Raw genomic sequence first — 24,608 nt, forward strand, 5'->3', positions numbered from 1 at the left:
TCCTTGTCAGTCAAGTAAGATGAAGATAATGGATTTTGAAGAAAGAATTCTTTTGGTTATGTTTTGGATTACTTTTTATGCTGTCTCTTTGTAGGTGTGTCAGAAAGAAAGCGCAGAAGGAACAACTGTGCGCATGCTGCAGCAAAGAGGAGTTCTCAATTCGATACAGAGAACAGAGTACCAACAGATGACCAAAACGATAGTGATGAAGAAGAGTTTGTGGACAAACATGTTTCTGACATATGTCAAGTAAAACTTAACACTGAAAAGGAAAGTGCTAAGCTTTGTGGATATTCCCCACCAAGATGGGGAACTATAACTAATGAAAATCCAAGTTCAAATGGTAAGGGAGAAGTCCAACAGATCCTTTAGCACCTTATTCTTGCTGAGGAGGATCACACTATTTATTAGCTTTAGCCTTCAATTGCACTCTATTTTTTCTGTTACAGCTCTCAAAAATCATCACACAGTTTATTCCGTAATGATGTTGCTCCTCTAATTGTGCAAGCCAAGCCCACATGTTTCTGTAGGTGCTGTTTTTTTGATTCTGAAGTCTGTTTTTTTCTAATGGTACCTAACTGAAAGCCAGCAGTCACTGACATTCTTTTATTGTACGAGGTGCTTTCCAATAACGAGCAGCTTAGGTGAAAAAGCTGCACTTCAAGATGCGTGGAGCCAGAGTAACATGTGGAATAGGAGACTTAAGCCCTAATGTTGTACTCTAAGATGTGTTCCCTAACCTGAATTGGCAACATGACTATTTTTTTCCACTATTAAGCTTTTCATTAGTGCTTTTGGTTTGTTTGTGGGTATTTTTGTTTGCTTTTTTTGTCTTAGTTTCTAATTTTTATGGAGCAGTGACTTTAGCTGGAAAGAAGGGAGAAGCCAAGTATTTCTCAGTGAAGACGATAACAATTCTGTCTCTGTATTTGTAGAAAGAGACTGTTTGGCAGGTACAGGATACTTCACTGAGACTGTATTCTAGATAAACAGAAAACCTGACTGAAGAAATCTGTGTCCTTCCAGATTCCTGGGCATTTCAAGCGGTGACTCATGAGCGTTCTTGGGAAGAAGACCAACAACAGATAAGTGATGAGAACACTGTACAAGTCCCTACGGAGACAGACTACATAGTTATTGTGGATCGCTATGAGCTCAAAGTATGTCTAATTTCAGCTTTTTTTTAATGCTCAAATAGGACATATTCCTGCGTCATGTAAAATTGCAAATTAAGCCCATTGTTAACCAATGCCAATTAAAACAATTAATTGGAAGGACATATAGATAGTGAAATAATTCAGCCTGCAATGCACTGTGACTGTTTAGTTTCCACACCTCGTGTAGATTTCTGTAGGCTACCGTTTCCTTCTGGTCATCTGTAGTTTAGGAGACAGATTCTTTGCCTAATTTTTAAGATAAAAGGCCTTGCTGAATTTTAAAATACCACACTGACAACCTGCTAGTACTATTATGGATATCATTTTAATGATTCATAATTCTTATGATGGGTTTGAGGGCTTTTATTTGGGGATTTTTTTTCATGCTTTGATGTATTAAGAACCTGAAAAGGATCTTTATTTCTTGCAGTGATGATTTTAAACCTGAAGTTAGCAGGTTGACGTAAACTAGCTAGCCATGGAGAAGTGACTACTTTTCTGAAATTCCTTTTTTTTTTTTCTGAAAGTGCAGTATTAGAATTTCTTATATTGTGTGTGTATATATATATATATATATACATGAGGGAGGCAGAGTTTCCTGATAAGATGATAAGCAGCATTATATCCAGGGGGCAGTAGTATTTCCATTTGGTATGGCTGCTCCCTAAAGCTACATGCTTGCAGGCTCACACAGGTAATGGACAGCTGTGGCAGTGGAAGAAGGTGCTGCCACTAGCTTGTCACTGTTGCTGTGCCAGAGATTATCATCTCTGCATCTTTGGTAATAGAAATGACTGTGTGAGAGAGAGGTGATTGCTACAAGCAGTCGCTTTGCTATTTAACCACCCCTGAATTTAAAGGTAGGATTGAGCAAACTAATCCACCTTTGCTCTGGGCGTTTGAGCAATCTGTTCTGCCAGCAGAGTTGTAGGCATGGCACACGTAGGTAAAGGTTATCACCTAAGGGTGCTTCCTTTTCCAGCTGGCACAGCTGTATCTACAAGATCCGCAGCCTTTTTACAGTGCCCCGCGCTGCTGCAATGCTTCTCTAACGAAATGCAACAGTGGCTTTGCTGTGGCAGCAGCTGTCCTACAAAGAGGATCGTGTCATTCCCTGCTGCTTTGGGAGCAGTCGTCTTGCAATTACAACCATTGATGTGATAGATTGGTTAGTAGTAAAAGATTGTCCGAAATTTCAGCCTTTCCTTTCTCTGAAATATGAAAAATTAACTCATTTTCCCTGCTGAAATCTCATGGGATATTTAATCTGTTCTCTGAAGTGTCACATTTTATTTAATAATAATAAAATAAATAATAAAGTAATAATAATTTATTTAATACTCGCAGAGTACCAATGTGATGACGGTGGAGACAAGGAGAAACCAAGAAGATCAAAAAAACGTGACCTCATTTCAAAAGAAAACATTTTGTATGGCAAAGAGTCTTCTGAGCCTGGTGAGAAATTGCAGCAAACTTCCTCTCTCAAGTGTGACACTGAATGTAGCTCTAAAAACCTTTCCTCCTCAGCTATTGCAGAGAGATGCCAAGGTACAAAGGACAAGACTAAAAACACTGAAAAAGAGCATTACCAAAGCAAGAGGGAACATGCTCCTAGTGAAGAGAAGGAGAGTCAAAAAGCAGGTCCTTCCAGCAAGAGGAATCAACTTGAATACAAAGAATACAAACTTGAGCTCCTGATTGGCTTCATGCTGAACTCTGTGCTGTTCTTGTCCTAATCTTGGTCTCTCCATAGATACTATGGTTTAAATCCAAATAGAATCATGCGATGAGGAAGATCTCACTGCAACAAATTCAATATCTAAAATCAAAGTTTACATTTTCCGTGATTTTCTTCTTGAGCAGAAGTGTGGAGTACTCCTTTTCTATTAATGTAGAGATTATTTCAAACAGTTTTGAAGTGCTTGGTGACTTACCAGTCTGCAGGTTTATTATCAAATCAAAAAAAAAAAAAACGACTTCGTAGACTATTTTTTTCCCAGTTTTGAATGACCACTAGGAAAGAAGGCCTGAAATGAAGAGGTGAAAGGCAAATAGTTTTCATTTGGTGTGATGATTAAGTGGCAAACAAGAGGAAGAGTTGCAAGATCCCTTCTTAAATTCAGTCCAGCCAAGTAGGAAAAGTAAATGTGGACAGCTGTATCTTGGCAAAGAAGATAGTAGGGAGCAAGGAGGTTTAGCAGTCAAGATGGAAGGTGATGCCATGAGGCTTACAGGCTAGTAATGTTCTAGTGAAACCCAGCCTTCCTCAAGAAACCTCCCTGACTACTTCATGTGCATAACAGACTCTGCTCAGCTATTTCCTAACATAGAAACGGTGCTGACTGCTTCTTCAGAGTAACATAAGCTAGTGATGCTACTGAAATAGTTGTGGTTCAGACGTAGATCGGATTTCTCCTAAGCACGCTGAATTCACAGCTGTTGATCCTCCAGAGGAGGCTTTGCAATTGAACACCTGGAGAATAGGTAAATTTCCCGCTGTTGTTCTCCTCTCCTTGTTTTGTTTTGTTTTGTTTTGTTTTACCTAGTAGCATAGGCTTAAGACTCTGAAGAAACGGGCTGCTTTTTTTCATTCCCAACACTGGCTGTTCCTCCTCAGCCCCACCTTCTATTTTTGCAGTCATAGGATATGTGAATGTAAATTCTTGGGAGAGAGGTACTGTTTCAACTGGTGTTTTTTTCGGCTATGTGCGGAGAACATAGAGTGTTTTTGAATCTTCTGGCTCTTATTCAGAGCAGCATGTGGAGGGAGACAGACGCGTTTGCTTTTTTAGTGCAATGGCTTCAGAAGCAAGAGGGGAAAAAACACTTTCTCTGGGAGCTGGAAAAGGTGTCCTAATCACTGGAAGAAGGTTAAGAAAACAAAAAAGAAGAAGAAGAAGACAAAGAAGACAAAGAAGAAGACAAAGAAGATGAAGACGACTACCATGAAGAAACAAAAAAGATTAAGAAAACCGAGAAGAAGAAGACGAAGACGACGAAGAAGACGACGACAAAGACGACGACGATGACGACGACCAGTCTCTTGGTCATACTGAACCTATAAGGTCAAGCCTCTTGTAGCATGTAATCAAGCTGGTTTTAGTCCTCTGGAGAGTTCTACAAGTGGATTGATCCATCTAGTGATTCAAGTATAGCTCAAAAACAGGAGCGTATGCCACCATCCCAAAAAACAGTGAGCCAGCAGCCTCTACTAAATATCCCTCTATTAAGTGAATTCCAAGCACTTAGAAATCTAGAAATCCATAGACTCCAGCCTGCCTAAAGAACCCTGCAACTGACTGAATTAAACACAAAGTACTTACCCCAAAGAACAGCCCAGGCAGAAGGAGCTCTCTGATGCCATGCCTGGGGCTCATATACCTTTTGGACCCCCCAGCACCCGAACCCAATCACGTGGTAAAGGGGATGGGTAAAGCACGAGAAAGTAGGAAGAGAGAAGGCACAGCAGCAGCTGTGATGTTTTTTTGTTTGTTTGTTTGTTTGTTTCTTTTTTGTTTCTTTCTTTCTTTAAATCTGCTTTAGCTCAAAAGCATGCAGGGAGCAGACAAGAGACCTGGGGTGTTTCTAGAAGCAGAAATCCCTGTGCTTTTGCTACAGCTTTTAGTGTTGAACTGACACTATCACCAAGCAAGTAATTGAAACTTCTTCATCTGGAATTAGTTTAAACAGGCTCACCATCATCTGCAAACACAGAGAACCAGCATTCACTAGCCCTAAACCTAACCCCTAACCGTAACCCCAACCCTCACCCTAAACCCTAACCCTAGCCCCAGCCATAGCCCCTAACTCCAACCCTAGTTTCCGAGAACTTCATTACTCGGCATGCTCTGGGCTCTCAACATGGCCTCCTGGAGGTCCGGAGTCTGAGAACTTCATTTCCCGGTATGCTCTGGGAACTCAACATGGTCTCCCGGAAGTCCGGAGTCCCAGAACTACATTTGCCTTAATGCTCTGTGCACCCAACATGGCCTCCTGGAAGCCTGGTGCCAGAAAACTACAACTACCAGCATCCCCTGGAGAGCCGGCATGGCCAATCAGAGAACCCTAGCCCCTACCGCCCTTACACAAAAAAGCCTCAAACCCTAACCCTAAAAATCCTCGAAACCCCTATAGACCCAACCCAAACTATTTACCACACTAAACCCCTGAAGACCTATGCCTAAAACCCATAACCCAATAAATTAACACGCTCAAATCCCAAACCCACAAAATTAAGACACTCAAATCCCAAACCCAAAAAAAATAGGATGCTCAAAACCCAAACCCAAAAAAATGAGGACGCTCCAAACAGTAACCCAAAACATTAGGATGCTCCAAACCCTAACACAAAACATTAGGACACTCAAAACCCTAACCCTGGAGAACCTAACCTGAAAAAAAAAAAAAAAAAAAAAAAAAAAAAAAAAAAATTAAGATCTTAAAACCCTAACCCTAAATAACTGACCAAAAATAAAACCCTAAGACCCTAACCCTAAAAAACCTATCAACACTACAACACAAAAAAATCTAAAACCGTAACATGCTAACGCTGAAACCCTTAAAACCCTAACCCCCAAATCCCTAAAATCCTAACCATTAAAACTCCAACCCTAAAAAACTTAAAATCCTTAAACATAAACCCTGAGAACACTTACCCTGAAACCCAACCCTAGTGCCCTATCCCTGAAACCTTAAATCCGTGAATCAATCTGTAGCCAATAACATAGGCAAGGGGAGGATCTCAGTACAGTAGCATTTTTATTCGAGATTATAATGGCGGGTGTCCCGCAAGCAGGAGGGCGCCTACTAATTCCATACACAGTTTATATACTTTTTTTTTTCCCTCCCAAGGACCGGGACCCTCCCCTGTTTCCCCATTAACTGTGCAATCCAGGTTCATACTCTATCTGTTGCTTCACAGAAAATACACGGCTGCTGGCCTGTTACAAGTCACATTTCTTTTGAGGCTTTTACTCTTTGAGGTGGTAATGTTTCTTACACCGTGATTTCCACCTAATGGCGGTAAGGATTCTGGTTGTCTGCATTTTACAAGGTTGCCTGTTGTAATAAATGACTAAGTCCCAAATAGGATTACAATCAAAGTTTACAATTTATTAAATGAATAGAGGTAAGCAAACAGCACTGGGTGCACTGGGAGTCTCTGCTCGACCAAGACGCACACCAGTTACATCAGGCAGCTGGTTTTTATGCTCCTAGGCTAATACATACTCGTTACTACTTCTAGAAAAGGAGGGTTATTATAATTAGTTCCTGGAATCCAAACCCACCCACTGGTGCATGCGTTATCAGTCTCTGGTGGTCCCTCTGTGGGTCTCTCGTACTGAAGGCTCATAGTCTTCCTCACAGGCTTTTCCCTTGTCCTTCTTCTTTGTCCATCTTGGTTGGATGTCAGAGACTTGCACAGTGTCCCATGAAACAGTTGTAATAGCAGTTATTCTGAAACCCCTTTGTTCTCTTATCCCCTATTGACCCGAATTGCTGGACCATTCCTTTGCAAGATGCGAAGAGGCAAAGAGAGCAGGAGGAACAGCAGCCCTGTTTTTGGTCTGGCTTAGTTCAACAGGGTGCAGCAGAAGCAACCAGGCTGTTTCTCTTCAAAGACTTGCATTGGTGAAGGAAACTGACCGGGCTGACAACCCTCTCACCTTTTTGCACCACTCTACAACATGGGGACTTCACCTCTCCAAAGCTGCGTGAGGGAAGGGCGGAAACAAGAAAAAAAGCACATCCTGAGGCACCTGATAACCACAGCCTACCTACTGCAATACTTGTGTCTCTCTTCCCAGCTGCTTTACCTCTGCCACTCTCCATCTCCAAACCACATTCTTTTTAACTGCCATGCAGAGTGGCAGTCCTCCGGGCACCATAGAGCAGCACCATATTTTTATTTTTTTATTAGTATTTTTTAATTTCAAAACAGTATTCTACTTCCCTCTGGAGATGGACAGTAGGTCCAGCCAGTCACCGAGTTGCCAACACAGAGCTTCACAGTTCCAGAAGGCACTCTTTCCTTTGACCGATTCCTTATAAATGTTATCTACCACTGGCAAAAGCAATAAACAGACTGCAAACATCCACTGCCATGTTTGACAAATTTTATGTTTTTAATTTTATTATTTCAAAAGAGCAGTCCACTTGCCTCTACACCTGTGAAGTAGATCAAACCAGTCACTAAGTTGCCGAACAAGAACTTGACGGTTCCAGAAAGCGCTGTTTCCTTTGACCGGTTCCTCCTAATGTTTACCTACTGCTGAAAAAAAGCAAAAAGACTCTGTGCCAGCTGCCCTCGAGTACTCGCCCAGAGCTTGAGTATTCTCCCAGAGACAGAGCAGATGTCTTTTCCAAAGAGTCAGGACAATGTATTATTGCACTGATGGAACACCACTTTAGCTAACATCACTAATTGCCAGGTAGGACAGCTCCAGGCCAAACACACACATAAAGAGGCACGCTACAAACATCATGAATGAAACATGGGAAAAGAATTACTTATGCTATAAGAATTACTCACCTGAAGAAGAGCTGCATGCAATAAAGGCACCTACTACTACATAGATTAATTTACTTTAAATGATCCTACTAGATGTCACCTTAAATAGATGTACTCATCTCTTTCAACTTGGAAACACACCAACCTGTAGACTTTGATCCACCACCAGGCAGGGACTAGGAATACTAAGTAGAGGAGAAAACGAGTGTTGTGAGCCTGAAGTGTGTACAACCATAGTAAAGACAGCTCCTGAGAGAATGGGGAAACAAAGGGAAAGCTGCTTACCTCTGAGAAGTCGTCCTTGATCTTTGTGCCACGGACATTTGTCTTGAATGCTCGGCGCACGAGTTTAGGGGTCCCCGTCCGTTGAAGGTTTACCTCGGGGAAGTCCTACATGGCTCCACCCGCATTACTGATTTTTTCTGCCAGCAGGCAGTGGCAGAAAATCCCGAGAAACAGCAGACACATCTTCCCAAACCATTTTCTCAATAACGGAAGCAATGCGAACTGCGCTGAAAACCGCAAGTGAAAACAGCAGAAATACACACCCCACGCTGTCTCAGGTAGGAAATAACTGCCCTGAGCAACATGCCCTTCCCAGGGTGAACCCAATGTACCCATGGCCTTAGGGGGAAGGCAGAAAAGGAACACAAGACCTTTAGTATGTCTCCTGAGAATCACAATTTCCATTTACTCCATGTCTTCTGGTCTCACAGGATGAGGCAGAGGTATAATTAATTCCTTCTCCATCTCTTTGCAAAGAGCTTTTCATCTGTGACAAAGAAGAAAAATGTTCTGATCGTGGGAATCATTCCACAAAGCCACACGCGGTGAATTCATTATTACAGATAAGATCATTTTTAATCAAAAACACCTCAGCCACAACGTTACCATTGCAAACATAGCACTGCACAAAAATTCAACTCAGGATATAGGAAAAGGCAATCTAAGACGAATGAAGGTGACCAAAAGCATCTGCAACAACCACCTGGTAGATGGTTGTCCACAGCCACCGGATTTCATGGTCGTCTTTCCTGACAAATGAATCCTGGAAGAACAGAAAAGATACACAACATGTCCACAACAACTTCTGAGGAGACTATTGAACAGAAAAAAAAAAAAAAATAGAAACAGCAAGCGGCTACTACGTCAGTTTTGTTAACAGAGTAACATTAACATACTAGAAATTTCCACGTTCTATGTAGCCCCAAGGTGGTGCTGGGTACATCCGCTGATATTATTGAGGTGGCACAATGTCAGAGATAGTTAACAGACAAGGTACACCTGAGGTGCACCCAGTTTGGATCAGCTTGCATATGAGTCTGCTGATACATCAGTGCTGTTCTTCCAAAAGCAGACAGACTGTTATTCGTTCCTCGGTGGAGCTGTTTTAAGTTGCCCCCTTAATTAATTTTCAGAGATCACTGCATTAATAATAGAAAGGAATTTATTGAGTAAGTCTTAATTAGAATTGAGGGTGATCAAGTGGCAATTCCAAGTCATAGGGCATACCATACAGCATTTCAAAAGGAGAAATTCCTACATCAGTTCTGGGCTGTGTCCATATGTTTAACAGTGCAACAGGTAAACATTTTACCCAAGAAGCCTTAGTTTCCAGCATAAGTTTTGTTAGTTGTTTCTTAATTTCACCATTCATTTGCTCTACCTTTCTAGCACTTTGGGGATGCCATGGAGTGTGGTATTCCCAACTTGTTCCTAGAGCTTTCATAGTCTCTTGAGACACTTTGGAGACAAAATGAGGGCCTCGGTCAGAGTCAATTGTTTCTATAATTCCGTATCTAGGAATAATATTCTCAATTCCCAATTCAACCAGATTTTAGTATTTACTTAACTGATCATAAATTTCGGGATGATTAGGGTCTCAGTGGGGTTGGTCAAGGGAATGCAATTGTCCGCAGTTCCCTGAGCGGTCCCATCGGCAATCTGAGCTTGCACATGAACTCAGGTTGTTTTAAGAGTTAACTGCTTTTCTGTTTCCATAACAACTCTCTTTCTCAGACCCTTTGCCCCAGAGGACTAACACCCCTGATTTTAGGATCTCAGCCTCGGGCTGAGGCAGAGATATTAACATTCCTACATCCTCTTTCCCTGCTCATTCAACTTTGAATACCTTTAACACTTTCAACAACCCTTTTAACACTTCCTTTATCTTTCTCTAGCCTTTACTTTTCTAATGCCAACATCAAAGGCTCAGTCAGGGGCCAACTTAATTCCGTACCTTTTCCCACCAAGATGCTGAAACAACATCAATATACAACATTTCATCCTGTTTTCCTTCTCTCCACAAAAACAACATTGACTGTAATATGGTGTTATAATTAATAGTTCCATTTAGGGGCCACTCCTCTCCATCCTCTAGTTTATAAAGTGGCCACCACTGATTACAATATTTGATAAGAGTTCTTTTACTTTCTGTACCCTCTCACCCCACTATATCCCTCCACCGTGTTAGTATACATCCTAGGGGGCTTTTCCAGGGGATTTCTTTGCTTTGACCTTTTCCTATTGTAATCAACAGTGGTTAATATTCCACCGTTTTCCTAGGATCTCTTTACTAGTCAATCCCAATCCCTCCAAAATCCATAATATATAGATACACATGTAAAATCAGACCACTGTAAATTAACTGCCTGTAGGCAATTACACTGAGGACATTTAAACCTGATGAGCCGATGATATGCCTGGGCAAATTTTGTTCCCTTAGACATACACCTCAATGGCAGTTCTTATATTTACATATTAACATATGTATAAAAGAACACTTTAACAAAAATGCCTGGGCTTCTATATATACAATATACAATGTACAGTTATTATTCCAGTTAGAATTATTCCTCAGCAACTGCAAACATTATGCCAGTTACCATTAAAGCTCGCTTACCCTCCTCCTATCTCTTTCTTAAAATCTCGGACATCCCTGGAATTAATGGGGATGGCCACATATTCCTAGTCACTGGTCCCTGAGCGCTAGAGTCAGAGTCGCTATCAGCATCTCCCTGGGGTTGTGGATTAGGAAGCCTGGGAGTCAGAGGGGCTGCAGGTGGAGTAGGTGGAATATAGGGAGGCAGTGGGGCTGGGATCTCTAATTCTCGGTTTTTCTTGTGCCTCCCATCCCCTCCTTTTTCTTTTAGAGGGTATAAATTGGCTTGAGTTTCCGAGCTGATCCACAAATGTGCATATTCACTTTCTTCCAAACTAAAAGGTTCCTTTGAGTTTACATAAATATTTAGGCCTGACAAACCCAATCTTCAAAAGACCCAAATATGGGCCAGTAAAGGTGGTCTCCTCGAATCTGCTTACTGCCCCAAACTTCAACACTATAATGTATTATTTTTACTTTATTTTTTCCCTGCCTAGAAGGGGATTCCTCATAGTTTTTAATCACTAATCCCGGGGTAACCTAACATCAGACGTTACCCCACCCATGGGACCAGAAGGCTTACTCTTCTTCTGTCCCATCTTCCGGAGCACCTTCACACACGCATGCACGAATCGCTTCCCCCTTTTCATGGCCCAGTCCCTTGGGGGATGTGGGAACCGTACTACCGAGGGGTCCACACTCGCTTCGTCCTGCTGGACGTCTCACAACGATATGCTCCGGGATGCCAACCCCAACCGAATGGCACACCAGCCTATACTTACTCATCCCATGAGTTCATTCTTCGTGCACAAAGATTACTTGGGATTGCCAGCTTTATTTGCTTGTTGCTGAATTTAGGGTTCGTCTGTGAAGGATTTGAATCAAAGTAGTCCTAGCGAAGGCTGCTGAAATCAGCAGGGCGCCCCCTCTGAAGGTCTTTCAATCAAATTGCCTTCATCCGAGTCATGGCACCAAATTTGTTATAAGTTGCCCCCTTAATTAATTTTTCAGAGAGCATTGTATTAACCATAGAAAGGAATTTATTGAGTAAGCCAACAGCAAGCAAAACAGCGCTGGGCGGCCGGGGAGTCTCGGCTCCGCCAACGGCGCGCACCTCACTCCCGCCAGGGTCCCTTTTTATATCTTGGTAATTCCGGGATTACGCAGCACATCCTGGTATATTCTGCGACTGTACGCACTGTTGCTAGGGGGTCGTCTCTGTCCCTCTGGTGGCCGTGAAGATGAAGGCCATAGTCTTCCTTGGCGTTGTGGTTCAACTTCTATTTTTATTTGGTCCTGTTGGCCCAGCGTGAGACGGGAAGGCAGGATGTTGATACACTAGTTTAGCAATTTATCAGGAGGTGGTTATATGAGCTTTGCAGCAGTGTCCTTGAACAAAAGAGGCAACTGAGATGCAGAAGGAGAGAAGGGGAGGGGGTTCTCTTTTTTGTTACATTAAGCAAAAGAATTTTCATAGTGTCTGGCCAAGTATTATACAGCTCCTTTCTTCAGCAGGGAGCTTTCGCAACTTCCGCTCCTCAAACAGAACTCCTTGTTTTTTATAATACAAAAGACAATGAACAAACATTTATGGTGTATTACAAAAAGCATTTGTGAGCAGACTGAGGTCCTGGGAAAGTCTGGGATGGGCAGAGTACAGGCCACCACAGGGACACAGATGGGGGTGTCCATTTTTACAGGGTACCCACACACCATGGGACTGCAGCACTGTGAGGCCAGGAGTGCTGACAGGCTGGGAAAGCAGCATCCTAAATCCTGGACTAAGGTCCCCGAGCTGGGTGAGGTCAAGCTACCAGCTTGGTCTCAGCAAGGTGCAAGACTGGGCCTGGTTATGGGTAAGATTATGCCAAGGAACAGTCTCTGTTGTCAATCCTGCAGGACACTCCAGAAAATACAACCTCCATAAAGGCTCCTTAGACTGCACTGGGGTAAGAAGAAAGATTTATGGCAGCAGGCTATGTCTGCCATATGGCATCTACCACCAGGCTTGGAAGAAAGCTGAGGCATGAAAGCTGTGCTGCCCTCAGGTGGCAGCACAGCGCAGCAGACCAATGCCAGGCAGGCTGTGGGTTCTCCCGAATGCCATGGCCCCCACCTCACATCCTAGGTACCTCCATCTTCAGGTAAGGGAGAGGAGGGGCGGGGAGGGGCGGGGAGGGAGGGGAGGGGAGGGGGAGTTGGCTTGTCCATATGGTGACAAACATACCCCCACCTTGCCCTTTTTGCAGTGAAAAATTAAAGTACAGAGAGGTGGGGGATCTGCCTAAGTCTGGCTATGAACAGGAGGTGTTGGTGGGTAGGTGTGACCCACCAGGCAGCCCAGGAGTTGGGCCTGGCTTCACTCTGCCTCACTGCATGAGTCCACATCTTCACCCTCCTCTGGGTGTATGATCCCTGCAGCACAGCGTGCCATGATCCTCATCCAGCGCTGTTTCAGCTCCTCTGTGTCGGCCAGGAAGGTATAGACCTGCTGGGACTGTGCCAGCTGGAAGAGGTGTTGGGCCTTGCCCTGTGGCAGGTCCCTTACCTGGTAGCCCAGCAGTGGAATGGAGGTGTGGGCTCGGACATCCTGCCAAGAGAGAACACAGCAATGAAAGGCAGGCAATCTAAGCACTGGGCTGCCCCCTTGCAGATGGAGCTGAGCCCAGACTTACCTGGGGGGCTGCATAAATGTACAGCACAAGGGAATCATCCCATGGGATAACAAACCAGCCCCTCATGCCTCCCTTGCCGTTCTTGTCCAGCAGCTGCAGGGAACTGCACAGAAGACTCCTGCCTGATATCTCTGCAGCTCCCTTCTGCCAAAAAATAAATAAATAAATAAAAATAAAATAAAATAAAATAAAAATAAAATAAAATAAAATAAAATAAAATAAAATAAAATAAAATAAAATAAAATAAAATAAAATAAAATAAAATAAAATAAAATATAAAATAAAATAAAATAAAAACAGCCAACAAATCTCTAAACACCCAGTGTTAGTGGAGGCAGAAAGGGCACTGATCAAAGGGCTGGGAATGGCAGCAGAGGTTGGAGGAGCAGGGCACAGGGAGGATGGGCAGAGAGGGGTACAACTGACCTCCAGGATGCCTTTGTGCTTCCACTCCTGGTCCTCCAGCACTACATGGCCCATCAGGAACACATAGCATTCCTGACATACACGGTTTAGGCGGTTCCCATCATACTGCAGCTTCACCTTGTGTTCTGAGCAGTGAGCACACACCACCTACAACAATCAGGCATGGACACTGATGGGGCTAGGGTAAAACTGGGGCATCCCTATAACTCCATGAGGAGCTGAGGGACAGGAAACAGCCCTGAACCCAGGTAAAGGGGTGCAGAGTGTACAAGGGCTGCATTCCTGGCCCAACTGCTCAGGCCAGAAGGCAAGGGAAGAGTTGGGGAAGAGGGTAACTCACGTATCCACAAGCTCTACAGTGGTGTCTCCGGCGCATGATGGCATTGAAGGGCTCCTTGCAGCGCATGCACATGGTCACCAAGTTGTCCCGCACCCACTGTGGGGCTCGGCAGCCCAGCTCTTCTGTCTGAGGGTGGGAAATGGCATTGCTGGGGCTGGCTAGCCATGGTCAGGGTGATCCTGCTCACACTTCTCTCAGCCTCCTCAGGCCCTCTGCACTTACTCGTCCCTCCCCAGTCTGCCCCCACTAGTTCTGTAGGGTTTAGCTTAGGAAATTGAGGCACAGCAAAGTGGGACCTCCCTGAGCTTCAGCGTATGGGGGTGCTGGAGGCAGACAGGACATGGGAAGGACAGACAGGTTACCTTGAGTGTGGGGTTTCCTGTCTCCAGCCCACGCACAACCATCTTAAAGCTCTCACTCCTCTTCTCCTTCCTGTCAATGGCATCCTGGAAAGCCTAGAAGGGAAGGCAGGGCTGGAAGGACAGATAGGGGGGATACCCAAACACTGACAGGTAGGGGATAAGCACCCCTGGGGACCCAGGCATCCAGCTGGTATGGGATGTGCCACTTCTCACAGCACTCAGCCGTACCTTGATCCAGGCATTCATTTCCTCCCCAGACCTAAGTGCAAAAAGCGAGATGGATAAGCTGGCATCACTCCTCCCTGAGGAGAAATGGGGCCATCACTCTTTCCCTTACCTGGCCTGCAGCTCCAGTGTCCGCTGCTTTCCCGAGACTAGGAAGGTGTGAGGGAATTGCATATCATTCAGCTCCTGCACCTGAGAGACACCGAAGAGAACATGGGAAACAGCTGAACAAACATCCAGCTCAAAGGGACCTCCATCTGTGAAGTGAGTAACAGGGAGTTCCCTCAGGCAGAAGCCCTTCAGCCCCTCAAATCCGTGCATGATATTTCAGTACAATCTCACAGGATCAGGCTGCAACCAGTCCCCCTCACCCACAACATCAACTCTGGCTCCAAATTCTTCCTCCCTTCCCAGGAAGTACAAGGTAGCAGCCACACTACACCACAGAGAGGGCTGCATTTGGAGGAAGCCTCTGAAACTGCTCCCCAGGGCCTTGGGGAAAGCAAAAAGACAAAGGGCTTGTCTGACCTTCATGCCATCCATGTCAATGCGGAGGCGGACCTGGAACTCAGCGCCCACCTGAATGACCTTAGGCACGCAGTACAGCAGCATGTTGTTGAACTGTGCAGGAGAAGAAGAGTGTGGGTCTGTGCCCAGCAACCTATCTGCTCAGGGCTGAGGGGTTCACTAGGATCAAGGGTCCCTCAGACCCTAGGAGCTGAGCCGATCCCTGGGAAAGATTTGGACTAAAAGGTGCCTACTTCTGCCCCAGCCCTCTCCCACCCTACAAAGGGAAACCACTACAGGATTCTGGCCTCCCCCAGGGAATCAGAGGTTCCCAAACACATGGAGCCCTGAACCAGGGTGTTCAAACCCCACAGAACTGAAATAATCCTTTCTATACAGAGATGAGCCACCACCACCCCTGGCCAAGCTGTCTGCCCCTCTCGCCATCCCTATCCCACCTGCTCCCTGCCCCTTCCCCCTGGCATCCTGGCTCCCATCAGAATCAGGTACTTCTCCGATGTGCTGTTGTTGCGGGTTGAGATTTTTTGGACTGGCCCCTCCTTGATCAGCTCATTGGAGGGATCCACAATGTCATGCTCGAGGCCCAGTCTCTGGGACACCTCCCAGAGGTTCTGCAGCCGCTCCTGGGGGAGGCAGGGGAACCTGTCTGGGAGGGAGCTGAACAGCCAACACCTTGTCATACCTGGGTCCCCTCCAGCCCCAGCCCAGCTACTGAGTACCGGGGGAGATGGCACATGTCACTCACCCCAGACTGACCTTCACGAGCAGCTTCCAGCCTGGAAACAGCCAGTCACAACACGGCTGATGCTACAGACATTATTTCCCCAGGCTCGGGGAGATGGGGGTCAGACATCAAAAGCAAAGTCTAACCTCCCCGGCTGAACGCTGCCCCATTCTGGGCAGGGTTTTGCTCTGTTCTGAGTTGCACAGCAAAGAGGCCATGAGAAAATCTGGCAGAGTGCCAGCAAATCACCATGCCATGATTTGCAAAGCATTGCCAGCTGTGACAGGCACTCACCATCTCAGCAATAGCTGTATTTGAATGCTTGGCCACCATGAAAATCAACTCCAGAGCCTCTGCAAGGAAAAGAGAAAAGTTAAGCTCCTGCTGTGGAGAGGTAGGAGAAAACTCCTGCATCTGTCCTCACCAGCAACTGCACATGCAGTGGCTGCTGTCCTACCCTGGATACCATCTGAATGGCCCTGAGCACCACACAGGTGCCTGGGTCCTGCTAGGCTGTGCAGCACAGGCAGTCGTGGGGAGACACAGGGTGCTAATTTATCCTTCATCCCAGCTGGACTGGGAACTGCTGTTATCCACATGGTTGTGATACCTCCCCCGGTCGTGGCAGATCTCCCTGCAGGGAAATGCTCTGCAGCAGCGCACCTTATCCTGAACCATCACCCACCTTTCCCAACAACTTTCACAGACCCTAAAGGGGTCAGAAAAGTGTCATACTCAGAGGTTTATCCAAGAGCAGCTGTTGAGAGGACCCAGGTAGCCTGATGCCCATGTACAATGCCAGGAGCTGTCAATTCCCCCACCAACCCACTCCACTGCTCGCTACAGCAAGGAGCTCTTACTCTCTGCATCATTCCGATCTGGGGACTCAGGCGGCAGTTTTTGGGTATAGTCTTTTAAGAGGAGTTCATAGCGTGGGATCCTCTGCACTGGTTCCAGCATATGGTGCTGCAGTGTTAGGTTAGCACAGACCTTCCTCTTCTGACCCATGCACAGAGAAAGAAACAGTAAACACAGTAGTTCCTACTATCCTCTGCTTCCTCCCTAGAGGGGGATTTTGGGAAGCATTCCTGTGGTCCCCCCACACTGCCATGGCCTATCACCTGGATGTCAGCAATGAGCTCCTGGAAGGGCAGTGATTTCTCTGTCCAAACAGTGATGAGCTCCACAGCCTTGTTGAAGTTCTTCACATATTCACCGTACATTTTCAGGAATGGTGCAAGCTTCTGGATCATGTCCCCGATCCTTGGGTGGGAGCTCCTGCAGCAGGGAACCACAGCTTCCTCAGACCGTAGGGAAGATGGACAGCAAGAGATAAAAAAAGGGGGGCAGTTTATGCATGGCAGAGGTTTATGGCTACATCCTCATACAACTCCCCACTCTCTAGAACAGGTACATGGCCAGCCAGCCTTGGCATTCATTCCTGGGAACACCCCTAAGCCACATGAGATGTCACTCCGCTTTTCAGAAATAGCTTAATCTGGGCTGGACTGTTTTAAGGAAGTGCTGTCCAGCACAAAGACGTCTGGAGCAAAACAGGCTTGAACTCTCTAGTCCTATTGGGAGGCCAAATTCGCCACTGCTCCTTTATTCTGGGAAATTAACCCAAGCATCCTGGACCCTCCCCTCCCACAGCTCACCAATTCTCCATGCGCTTCTGCAGCTCTGGCAGGAAGAACTTGGCATGGAACTGGTAGATGGAAGAAATGTTGGAGAAGATCATTTTTACCACCTCCTCTGGGACTGTTTTCCCATTTTTGGCTTCTTTCATCAGCTCTGTATAGAACACCTGAAAGAAAGGTAGGAGAAGATCACATTTGAGATCATCCAAGGAACCTGAATGTGCACAAGCCCAAGGGACCTGACAAAATGCATCCACAGGGCCTGATGGGATTGGTGGATGAAGTTTCTAAGCCACTACCCCTCGTATTTGAGAAGCTGTGGCAGTCTGGTGAAGTTCTCAGTGAATGGAAAAGGACAAACTTAAACCCCATCTTTAAAAAGGGAAAAAATGAAGACCCAGGGAACAGACCTGGCAGACCAGTCAGTCTCACCTCTGTGCTTGGCAAGACCATGGAGCAGACCCTCCTGGAAACTATGCTAAGGCACACAGAGATCAGAGAGGCGATTTGTCACAGCCAACATGGCTTCACTAAAGGCAGATAGTGCCAGACAAATTTAGTGGCTTTCTACAACAGAGTTAAAGCATTGGTGGATAAGGGAAGAGCAACTGATATCATCTACCTGGACACATGCAAAGCACTTGACATGGCACTGCACAACATTCTTTTCTCTAAATTGGAGAGACATGGATTTGATGGATGGACCACTCGGTGGGTAAGGAATTGATTGGATGGTTGCACTTAGAGTTGTAGACAACAGCTCAATGTCCAGGTGGAGACCAGTGAGGAGCAGAGCCCCACAGGGGGGTCGGTATTGAGACCAGCACTGTTTAACATCTTTGTCAGTGACATGGACAATGGGATTGAGTGCACCCTCAGCAAGTTTGCTGAGGAGACTAAGCTGCATGGTGTGGTCAACACACTGGAGGGAAGGGATGCCATCCAGAGAGACCTGGACAGGACTGAGAGGTGGGCCTGGGAAAACCTCAAGAGGTTCAACAAGGCCAAGTGCAAGGGTCTGCACCTGGGTCAGGGCAATCACAAACATAAATACAGGATGGGTGATGAAGTGAAAAGACAGCAGCCCTGTGGAAAAGGCCTTGAGGGTACTGGTGGATGAAAAACTGAACATGAGCCAGAAATGTGCGCTTGCAGCCCAAAAAGCCAATCGTATCTTGAGCTGCATGACAAGTATGGCCAGCAGGTCAAGGGAGGTGTTTCTCCCACCCTGCTCTGCTCTCCATGAGACCCTATCATCTGCAGTGGTGCATTCAGCTCTAGAGCCCCTAGCAGAAGAAAGACATGGACCTGTTAGAGTTGGACCTGTCCAGAGGAGGGTTGTAACGATGATCAGAAGCTGGAGCACTTCTGCTATGAGGATAGACTGAGAGAGTTGGCATTGAGTTCAGCCTAGAGAAGAAAAGGATCCAGGGAGGCCTTATAGTACTTAAAGAGGACCTACAAGAAAGCTGGAGAGAGACTCTATCAGGGAGCACAGGAATAGGACAAGGAGTAATGGATTTAAGGTAAAAGAGGGTAGATTTAGATTAGACATTAGGAAGAAATTCTTTACTATGAGGGTGGTGAGGCACTGGCACAGGCTACCCAGAGAAACTGTGTATGCCCCATCCCTGGTAGTGTTCAAGGCCAGGTTGGATGGGGCTTTGAGCAACCTGGTCTAATGGAAGGTGTTCACGCCTGCAGCAGGTGAGTTGGAATTTAGTGGTCTTTGAAGTCCCTTCTAACTCAAACAATTCTGTGATTCTATGACTCTATGATTTTGTGATTCTCTGGCTGTGATGACCAGCAACCCAGCAAGGCTCACATCTGCACAGATTCATTCTCTCCATAACCTCCAGGAAACAGTTCCTGGCCTGTGCGCACACTGAACTGAGCCCAGGCACTGCCACAGTATCCCAGCCCTGTCAAGGAGAACAAGACAACTGCTAAGTGTGTGCCTGGTTTGTCAGCGTGGGCTGCCCAGGCTGTGCTAGTCGGGGCTGGTTGCAGCAGGGCTATCACTTCCCAGGCTTGCATGCACTTTTCTGCTCCCCAGCTCACCTGGTCAAGAAGGTGGAGGCGGTTGACGTAAGCCTGCTCTGTCTCCAGCAGCTCCAGAGCGATTTTCTTTTCCTCTGGCTCCTGCATGAGGAGAAGGGCTCAGTCTCATGGGCAGTGATGTGAGCTGTCCCTAACAGCCTGAGGGGATCCAGCTCTGTTCCGCAGGGTTCAAAGCCCACAGTGCAGCTGGAAGTGGACCTTACTCTGGGTCAGGGCAAAGGAAGGGCTTCAACAAAGCATCCAGCAAAACTGAGTGTGAAAACAAAACTGTGTGAAAACAAAGCAGGCTGTGGGGAAGCTTGGCTCACATTCTTATAGATCACTCCTTTCTCCATGTCTGTTTCTCCTAGGGCAATACAGGCCTAGTGATCTCATACAGTAGGGCAGCATGGGGTGGGTTAACCCCATGGTCTGCAGTTCCACCAAGGCTTCTGAATGAGACCTGCAGAAATGCATCTGCAATAGGCATGGGTGACGCTGTGGGACCAACCATGCTATAGTTATATCAGAGCTAGAAGACACAAGCTTTACCTGGATCTATCTGACTACAGGGAATTTGTGCCCAAAGCACCAGGAATAGGGCCACTTCTCTGTCACCCCCTGCACCAGACCTTGAACAGGCAGTGACTTGCTCAGCAGAGACCTCAGCTCTGATCCAGCACACACAACTGGGTGTGAGCACCCATCAGCCTACCAGGAACCACCTCCAGAGCTCACCTTGCTGCCAGCTTCGAGGCCTGGATCCTGTTGCCTCCTCCAGTTGTCCCCGCTGATCTTGTGTCGGAAAGAACGAAGGCATTTGAAGCTAAGCCCCTTCTGACCTTGCTGCTCTTTCTGCCCTGCTGCTGAGGCCTTCCTCTTCTGCTGTTCCTCCTCCTCCTCACTCTCTTGCTCTGCTTGGTGCCTGGCAGCCATCTGGGAGAAGTTCTGGCCCTGGCTGGCTGAGGATGTTGGAAGCTGTTGGGGCTGGCTTGTCACAGGATAAGCCTGGCCATGCAGAGAGTGTTAGTCCTTCCAGGGGAATTTGCCAACCCTGCAAGGGGGGGGAACCAGCACGATCAGATGCCCCAGCACAGTGCAGGCCTCCCGGCTGCCAGCCCATAGGCTGGCTTTCCCACAGCACTGTCCTGAGCTGGCCTAGGCTACCATCCTCAAGCAAGATGGTAGGAAATGGCAGCACTTCAGTGCTGATGCTACCCTGCTCTGCCACAACCCTGCTGATACAAACCAGTGTCTGAAAGCCTATACATAGTCTGAGGGTGACATGATCCAGTCTTTCCTCTCCTGGTTCCTCCTGCTGGTGTGGTTAATCCCCATCCTGCTCTACAAGAGCACAGCTCAGCCATTTATCCTATTCACAGGCAGCCTGAGCCATCTTAGCCTTCCAGACTTGTACAAGCCACATATCTCCTTGGCACAGCCCATCACTTCCTCTCAGGCATCACTAGGTGGGAGCAATCTGAAATCTGAAGCTTTGCTGGGTTTTCTGCCCTGTCCCAGGCTCTTCTCCTCGCCACTCCTGATGTCTCCATGCAATAACACACAAACATGCCACCACGTTTTGCTGAATGTAGCCAAAATTCTGGGCTGCAACAGATCACCTGGAGGTTTTCCCCTCCCACTTCAGTGTTTCTTCCCAGAGATATGTCTCTGCCAACTTGTTCCCCATGTCTCCATAGGCTTGACTTGGCATAGTGCTCTTCAAGCCACTTCCAGTCTGGATCTCTAGTTTAAAACTAATTTTACTAATTGTGCTAGGGCCTGACTTGGGAAACCTGACAGCCTCTGAATACCTCTCACCAACTCAACAACTTTCAAGGCAATGCCAGTCCTTGATCATCCCAGACCTTATCCTTTCAACCTTCCTCCCCAGGGTCAGGACAAATCCCACATGAATACCACTTCCATCTCTGGGCTCACATCATCACTTTGGATACATGTCAAACAAAGCTTGTCTGTACTGTTTATCCATGGAGGGGCATCATCCCTGTTCCCAGCAGGATCCTCTTCCACTTCAAGTCCACGCCATTTAGCTTTGGTGTCAGCAAATGGTGCATCTGGATCTTTGCTTGCTCCCAGCTGTTAAATGCCCAAAGTGCAGACCTGTCCTTTGCAGCACTGGAACAGCTCTGGCTTTCTGTCTACTGCTGCTGTGGAGCCAAAGCAGGGAACCAACTGTCCTGGGCACAAGGCTTTAAAAGCCAAATAGCCAAGAGGTCTCAGCCCTGAGGAAGGTTTGTGTTTTTGCAGAAGGGTGATCTTTTAGTGGCTTTCTCTCTTCTCTTTTCTGGCAAAGACAAAGACAAATACAGAGCAGCACCTTGAAGGTGACGGCAGTGAGCTGTCTGTCACCAAAGAGCTGGTTGTTTAGTAAATTCCTCCAGGCAGAAACTAGTAAGACATCCAGTGGTGACCTGCAGACAGGAATGGAGTGAGGAGGAGGAGGAGAAAAGCAGGATGAAACTGGACATAAAACCATGAAGCTGCAGACAGGAAGTGACTCAATAGCAGACACTCATCTGAAGAGGAGGACAGATCTATCCCCACATGGACCAGCATGTGTCTGTGAGCTCGTGAGTGCATCCACAGACACACACACCTGTCCTTGGAGGCAGTCATAGCCCTTTCTGTGATAGAGATGATTTATCCATCTCTCCCAGTGCCTTCCAGACCTGTGTAAGCCTAAACCCACTGCTGAGATCCAACAGGGAACTTCTCTGTTTCTATTTGCAGTATGACTTGTGCTGACTTAGGCTACGCTGTTTTCTGTTCCAGAAAACTTGTTTCCAGGTTCTACAGCTTCCTCTAAAAGTGATAAAAGTTACTTTTATTTCCCCTAACTCAAACATATGCAAACAACAAACACACAGCAGCAGCAAAATGGGGATAGATCAAAGACCACAAATGTTTCCAACACAATATCACAAGACAAATTGTGACTGTAGGACCATGGGAACAACCATACTACTCTGAAGCCCTCCAGAGCACAAAGGTCAAGCAGAGCACACAATGTAGGCAAAGCACCTGGAGCAGAAGGAAATCTTATGTCTCACCATTTTTAGGAAGGGCTGCAAAACCAAGGCTCACTGAGAGCACCTCACAGATACAAGAAAAGGCAAGATTTGGTATCCCTATTTAGCAGATAGGAAAACTTAGGCATTGACCACAAACACAACCTACCCCAAGCCTCAGAACCACCTCACTGGAGCAAGGCATATCACCAGCCCTGATTCTGGCCTATGCTGTTTGTCATCCCATGCAATCTGCAGGTCCCAGCTCATGCTTCAAATGAAGATGCTGTTTTATGGAGCAGCCACACAGCCTGAAAGGCATTGACTCCCCTCCACACACACACTCCCTTGCAAGATGCTTTCTGTTCCCCTTCCTAGGGGTCATACTGCTGCAAACAACTGGATGTCTGAAGCTGGTGTCTGAGGCTCAGGCCCTCCAAGACACTCAAGTAGTGGATTTCCAAGGACTGTGAAGCGCCCAGCTGTCTACCTGCTGGCCCAGAGCTCGTGGGGCTGCTCTGGTCAGAAGAGTTGCAGAGGAAGCTGGAGGTGTACTGGTGGAGCTATGGCAGGAAGCGTGCACACCTACCGCCCCAGGCTGTGCTTGCCTTTGGGTGAGAACTGTCTGCATGTTTGCAAACCAAAATCTTCTTCTCCAGAGGCAGCAGAAAAACAACATTCAGCAGGCAGGCTAACTGCAAAGGTACTGAGCCTAAACCTGATTCTGGCACAGAAACCTCCAGCAAAGTCAGTCACCTCCTAGCTAAGGTTTTCAGACTTTGCTCCATGATCTGCAGCATGAGGAAGGCTACAGGGCAAATCTGAGTGCTAAAGAAAAACAAATTCCCCAATTGCCTTTCCCCACAGCCTCCAAACAACCTCCACCACGGGTCTTCTTTCCAAAACCCACACCACGTGGAACCCTAATGTACCTGTAGTGCCCCTGACGTTTCCTTCTTACCCACAGTCTTCAAACAGCCACAAGGTTCAGCATGTTCCACTGCCTGCCTCCCTTTCCATGGCACAGGCTGCGTCAGCTGGGAGCAGATCCCAGGTGTAAGGATGGAGCTGCAGGGGCAGGTGACTGTGTCTCCTGGCCACGGCCCTGAGCCTTTCCCTCCCTTACTCCACTTTGAGGTGTCCCTGGGACCCACAGCACAGACCAGCTGCTGTCCCTTCTGCAGCAGATGAGCTTTTATCTGGCACGGCCTCAAAAAGGAAAGAGGAAGTGCACCAGGCTGCAAGGAGCAGCTCTCAAAAACACTGGGAATTTGTTCAGCCTGTCCCCAACCCGGCTGCGGCAGCAAAGGCAGGGCAGCAGCAGAGTGGCTGTGTTATAAATGAAGTCTCAACTCAATCTGAATTTAGTAATATTTATAAAAGAATATTTATAAAAGGTATAAAAGGCAAGTAAACGGCACTGGGTGTGCGGGGAGTCTACGCTCCACCAACATGCACACAAGAACATCAAGCATTCTAAATATACAGAACATCGCTTTACATACTAAACGCAACTATGCCTATACATACGTACAATCAGAAAAGGTAACAAACAATCCTTTAAGTTCCATGGCTTAACAGTCTCCATTTTCCATTCCTTTTCTTAATTACAAACAAGTCTCCATTCTCCATTCCTTTTGAACAATATGTCTTGCTTTAAGTTGTCAAGCAACTCGGCCTTTTGGCCTTATGTATCCTGCTCTTCCCAGATCAAAGAAAAGCAGATCCATCTCCTTTTCAAGGCCAATGGGGTCTGGGTCAAAAGGCACGTCCAGGTCAGCAGGGGGCGTAACAGCAAAGGCCTGCGATGGCTGTAGCGGCAGAGGTGCCCATGGCGTAGCAGTTGGATCAGTAAAGGAGCCCGCAGCTCACTCACTATCTGGGAAACCACACGTGTCTGACTGTGGTCCCACAGGGCTCTTTAAGGCCTCAGAGACTGCTCGCCAGGTGCCGAGCAATCCCACTGCAACCTCGTTGTTTTTAGTTGCAGAGTCCCACAACTTGACATCAATTTGGTCCCATATTTCAGGATCATAATCTGTCTGATTGTTAATAAGGATGTGGGAA

At 46.7% G+C, this 24,608-nt stretch overlaps 1 protein-coding gene and 1 long non-coding RNA gene across 10 annotated transcripts in view; both read right to left on the bottom strand.

Moving 5' to 3' along the window:
* Positions 1-6,812: 6,812 nt before the first annotated feature.
* LOC139999613 (uncharacterized) lies at positions 6,813-8,391 on the bottom strand. The gene is made up of 3 exons (XR_011805095.1): positions 7,954-8,391; positions 7,318-7,428; positions 6,813-7,221 (listed from the first exon to the last, which is right to left on the bottom strand). It is a non-coding gene; the product is annotated as an uncharacterized lncRNA (long non-coding RNA).
* A 3,006-nt stretch (positions 8,392-11,397) lies between these two features.
* Positions 11,398-24,608, bottom strand: part of FGD2 (FYVE, RhoGEF and PH domain containing 2) — a 31,568-nt gene continuing 18,357 nt past the window's right edge. The window contains exons 1-15 of one of the 9 annotated variants that reach the window (XM_038168460.2): positions 23,503-23,755; positions 20,248-20,563; positions 19,531-19,611; positions 17,488-17,636; positions 16,951-17,107; positions 16,690-16,828; positions 16,124-16,182; positions 15,106-15,198; positions 14,690-14,769; positions 14,581-14,611; positions 14,353-14,445; positions 13,991-14,116; positions 13,651-13,797; positions 13,225-13,365; positions 11,404-13,139 (exon numbers count right to left, since the gene is read on the bottom strand). In XM_038168460.2, coding sequence (XP_038024388.1) covers positions 12,909-13,139; positions 13,225-13,365; positions 13,651-13,797; positions 13,991-14,116; positions 14,353-14,445; positions 14,581-14,611; positions 14,690-14,769; positions 15,106-15,198; positions 16,124-16,182; positions 16,690-16,828; positions 16,951-17,107; positions 17,488-17,636; positions 19,531-19,611; positions 20,248-20,445 — 1,725 coding nt within the window. In that variant the 5' untranslated portion in view covers positions 20,446-20,563; positions 23,503-23,755 and the 3' untranslated portion in view covers positions 11,404-12,908. Of the gene's footprint in view, positions 13,140-13,224; positions 13,369-13,650; positions 13,798-13,990; positions 14,117-14,352; positions 14,446-14,580; positions 14,612-14,689; positions 14,770-15,105; positions 15,199-15,575; positions 15,729-16,123; positions 16,183-16,689; positions 16,829-16,950; positions 17,127-17,487; positions 17,637-19,530; positions 19,618-20,247; positions 20,564-22,710; positions 23,421-23,473; positions 23,756-24,608 lie in introns of those variants that run through there. The other 8 variants (XM_072028472.1, XM_038168458.2, XM_038168459.2 and 5 more) reach the window with 8 other exon arrangements.

This window comes from Anas platyrhynchos, chromosome 27 (assembly GCF_047663525.1).
Source record: "Anas platyrhynchos isolate ZD024472 breed Pekin duck chromosome 27, IASCAAS_PekinDuck_T2T, whole genome shotgun sequence".
NCBI classification, from domain to species: Eukaryota; Metazoa; Chordata; class Aves; order Anseriformes; family Anatidae; genus Anas; species Anas platyrhynchos.